The sequence below is a fragment of the Sminthopsis crassicaudata genome, chromosome 6 (genome assembly GCF_048593235.1).
Source record: "Sminthopsis crassicaudata isolate SCR6 chromosome 6, ASM4859323v1, whole genome shotgun sequence".
NCBI classification, from domain to species: Eukaryota; Metazoa; Chordata; class Mammalia; order Dasyuromorphia; family Dasyuridae; genus Sminthopsis; species Sminthopsis crassicaudata.
In genome coordinates, this window is record NC_133622.1 from 175041082 (window position 1) to 175044590 (window position 3509).

Sequence of the window (3509 nt, forward strand, 5' to 3'; positions counted from 1 at the left end):
TTATCCCTGAGAATTAAGATGGGGATGATGATTCTGATAATAGCAATTATTATTATTAATAACTAATTTAGATGGCACCTTAATGTCTGCAACCCCTTTTCTCATATTATGATATGATTTTAATAGTCTGCTTTTTCATGAAACCACCAAATAGTTATCTTAATTCAATCTTTTTTATTGCTTGTTGTTCTTGTGAGGATGGGAAGGAAAAGACTAGGAAAAGACATTGGGGACAAAGGGAAATGAGGAAACAATTTCTGTTTTGCCTCTTGATACTATTAATGCATATTCTGTACTTTTGCAGTCTTTAGGGGCCGCCTTCCCAGGGAGTCATCTCTGCAGGTGCTTTCATTATTTTCTCTGAGGAACACTCTTTTTGAGAGGCATAATGGACTTTCTACCACCCACTCTGAGAACCCTTCCTTTTCATCGTTTCTTTCTGGTTCAATCCTCTCTTTGACATTTTACCCCATATATTTTGTTTGGACATCTGTAACATCAACAATAATAGTAATAATAATTAATAATAACAATAATAATACCTAGCATTTATATAGCACTTTAAATTTTTCAAAGTGATTTACAAATATTTTCTCATTTTATCTCAGAGCTATCCTATGATTGTCCCCATTTTGCAGATGAGAAAACATCTGTCAATTAGAGTTTAAATAACTTGCCTAGAGTCACACAATTGACAAGTGCTTGAGAGAGGATTTAACTCAAGTTTTACTGACTCCAATTTTCAGAATTCTACCCACTACATCAGCTGGATGTTTCAGAGTGTATACTTGTGTGTTATCCTTTGATGGGCTCAGTTTCCTCATCTGTAAATTATAATAATAATAGCACTTACCTCCCAGTCTTATAAAGATCAAATACAAGAAAATTTAAAAGTCCAACAGTGTCTGGCATATAGTAGCTAAATGTTAGCTATTATCATCATCAGCATCATCTTTGTCATCATGATCATTTAAATAAACCTCTAATATTTGTGGAGTACTTAATATTTGAACTTCATAGCTGCTTTGATAATAAGTACTATAGATATTTCAATCCCCCTTTTAAAGATGAGCAAAATGAGATGTAGAGATATTAATACCATCATCATCATGATGATAGCTCACATTTATATAACACTTTCAGATTGGAAAATCACTTCACATACCTTATCTTACTTGATTTCATGACAATTCTTAAAGCAGATATTATCATTATCCCAATGTATGACTGAGGCTGAGTGGTTAAATAACTTGCCCAGGATCACACAGCTGATCTATTATCAAAGGCAACATTTGAACAGAAGTCTTTTTGACTGAATCTGGCACTCTATTTAGTAGACTCAGAAAGATCCAAAATATTCTTACCAAAACACTAATTCATAATGATAGTTTTGTAACTGAACACATCTGTCTGTGGTCATTCAAGCTTTCCTTCCCATCCCTATCCCCTGTCTCAGAATGGGAGTAGTGGTTCTTAGAGCTTCAATTTCCTTTCCTTATGTGAGTGATTGCTCTGTTGTGCATTCATTTCCTTCTAATAACCTATTGATACAAATGGTTACAATTTGCCAATTTGGCTATTAATAATAAATTGACCAGCAAAGCCTATCACCAAGTGCCAAAAAGATTATTTGGGATCAAAATGATGTTGTCAGAATAAAGTATTTTTACAGACTTCATAGGGGAAAAATCATCTTTTGTGCATCTGTGCATTTTTTAGTAGGTGGAAATCCTCTTTTTTTTTCTGTAATCCCAAATAACTGTCTTTTAGGGGAGAGTTTTGGTTAATTTTGCCACTATATAGTTTAATAAAGTTGAAAGTTTGTGATAAATAAGCCCATCTCTTCATTGAGCCCAGTTTCCTCTTATATAATGAGAATCTTGTACTTTATGGTTTTTGAGGTCTTTTCTACTTCTAAATGATTCCATGATTAACTAACTGAAGAAAAGTGTTCTTATGATTAGAGGTAACAATGAAGGTAGAAAATAGGATGGCCTTCCATGTCCTACAACTCATACATTTGATCCTGCACCCTGTGGAAACTTTATGGAAAACCCTTATGGAAAAATTTCTTTTCATTCTTAGTGTCTTCCTCATCTTTCCTCCATTATCATCTTTTTATGTACAATCACTTCCCCTCAGGTCATACTATAAACACTGGAATTCTTTTTTTTTTCCCATGAGGGAAAAACCTCCTCACATCTCCTCCAATTTCTTACTCTAAAATTTAACTCTCAGGTCCGTAGTTTCCACCAGGGTCCTCTCATTATTTCAAATCCTCACTCAATCATTAGTCATGTTATCCTATGCAGGCCATTTAAAGTCCATATCTATAAATGGCATTGTTGTGAGGCTCAAATAAGATCAAATGTTGTAATATATGTCAACAATTTTGCAAAATTCAAAGCATTATAAAAATTGTCTATTATCTTTATTAATATCCTGCTCAAGACATGTTTCTGTTGTTCATTTGTATCTGCCTCTCCATAACACAATTTAGATCCCTCTGGATAGACAAAGATAATGGATGGCTTGCCTTTTTTTTCTCCAGCTAATTTTACAGATGAGGAAACTGAGGCAAACATAGCTTAGTAACTTGCCTACAGTCATGCAACTAAATAAGTATCCAACATTAAATTTGAATTCAAGTTTTCCTGACTCTAGATATGACACTCTATCCATTGCATCACCTATTTCTAAGATTATAGAATCAGTGATCTGACTCTCCAGCTACAACTTGCTTATGTAATCTTGCTTACACTCCTTTGCCTCATCTGCATGCATTCTCTAACTTTCATCTAGGGAATGAATAACTCCTCACACTTAATCTAGTTAACTTTTAAGGAAATGATCACCAATTTGGACTTCAAATTCTTTATTTATTAAAAAATTGAATGGGACTTTGTGATGTCTAAGGCCCTCCCCTTAAAACTGTTGACCCTTAAAAGTTCGAACAATATTACATTTCTGTGGTGTTACATAAACTTTACACATTTTGAGGATTTTAAAGATGCTATTGATTTTCATATCATTCAGGTTTGCGACTTGTCCTTCAGTCTGAAGAAAATGTTGATCCGCCATAAGCTGACCCACAACCCCAATCGGCCTATGGCTGAATGTCCCTTCTGCCATAAAAAATTCACACGGAATGACTACCTCAAAGTGCATATGGAGAATGTCCATGGAGAGGCTGATAGCTGACCAGCTGATGAGACATTGGAAAAATATGGCCCTACTTTCTGATAAAATCAACTGATTGTTTGTAAGGACTATACATTGTTGGAGGTGGAGGTTGGGGGGGGAGGGAAGTCATGTTGGAAAGCATCTTTTATGTGAAAACAAAATATATCAATATTTTGAACAATGGAGATACATGAAATGAAGAGGTTCCTACAGGTTACAAAATCAAGAGAGAAAATGTGATTGAAAATGACCCAGTGAAAAGAACATTAATTCTGGATGGACATTCTGGGTTCAAAGCCCCCTTCTGATGTTTATTGACTCTGTTA

General features: G+C 34.6%; 1 protein-coding gene across 3 annotated transcripts in view; it reads left to right on the plus strand.

Moving 5' to 3' along the window:
* The window catches only part of PRDM5 (PR/SET domain 5), a 215331-nt gene extending 212070 nt beyond the window's left edge, over window positions 1-3261 (plus strand). For all 3 annotated transcript variants that reach the window (XM_074272708.1, XM_074272710.1, XM_074272709.1), the window contains one exon: window positions 3037-3261. In XM_074272708.1, the coding sequence (XP_074128809.1) occupies window positions 3037-3201 (165 nt within the window). In that variant the 3' untranslated portion in view covers window positions 3202-3261. The remainder of the gene's footprint in view (window positions 1-3036) is intronic.
* Window positions 3262-3509: the final 248 nt, after the last annotated feature.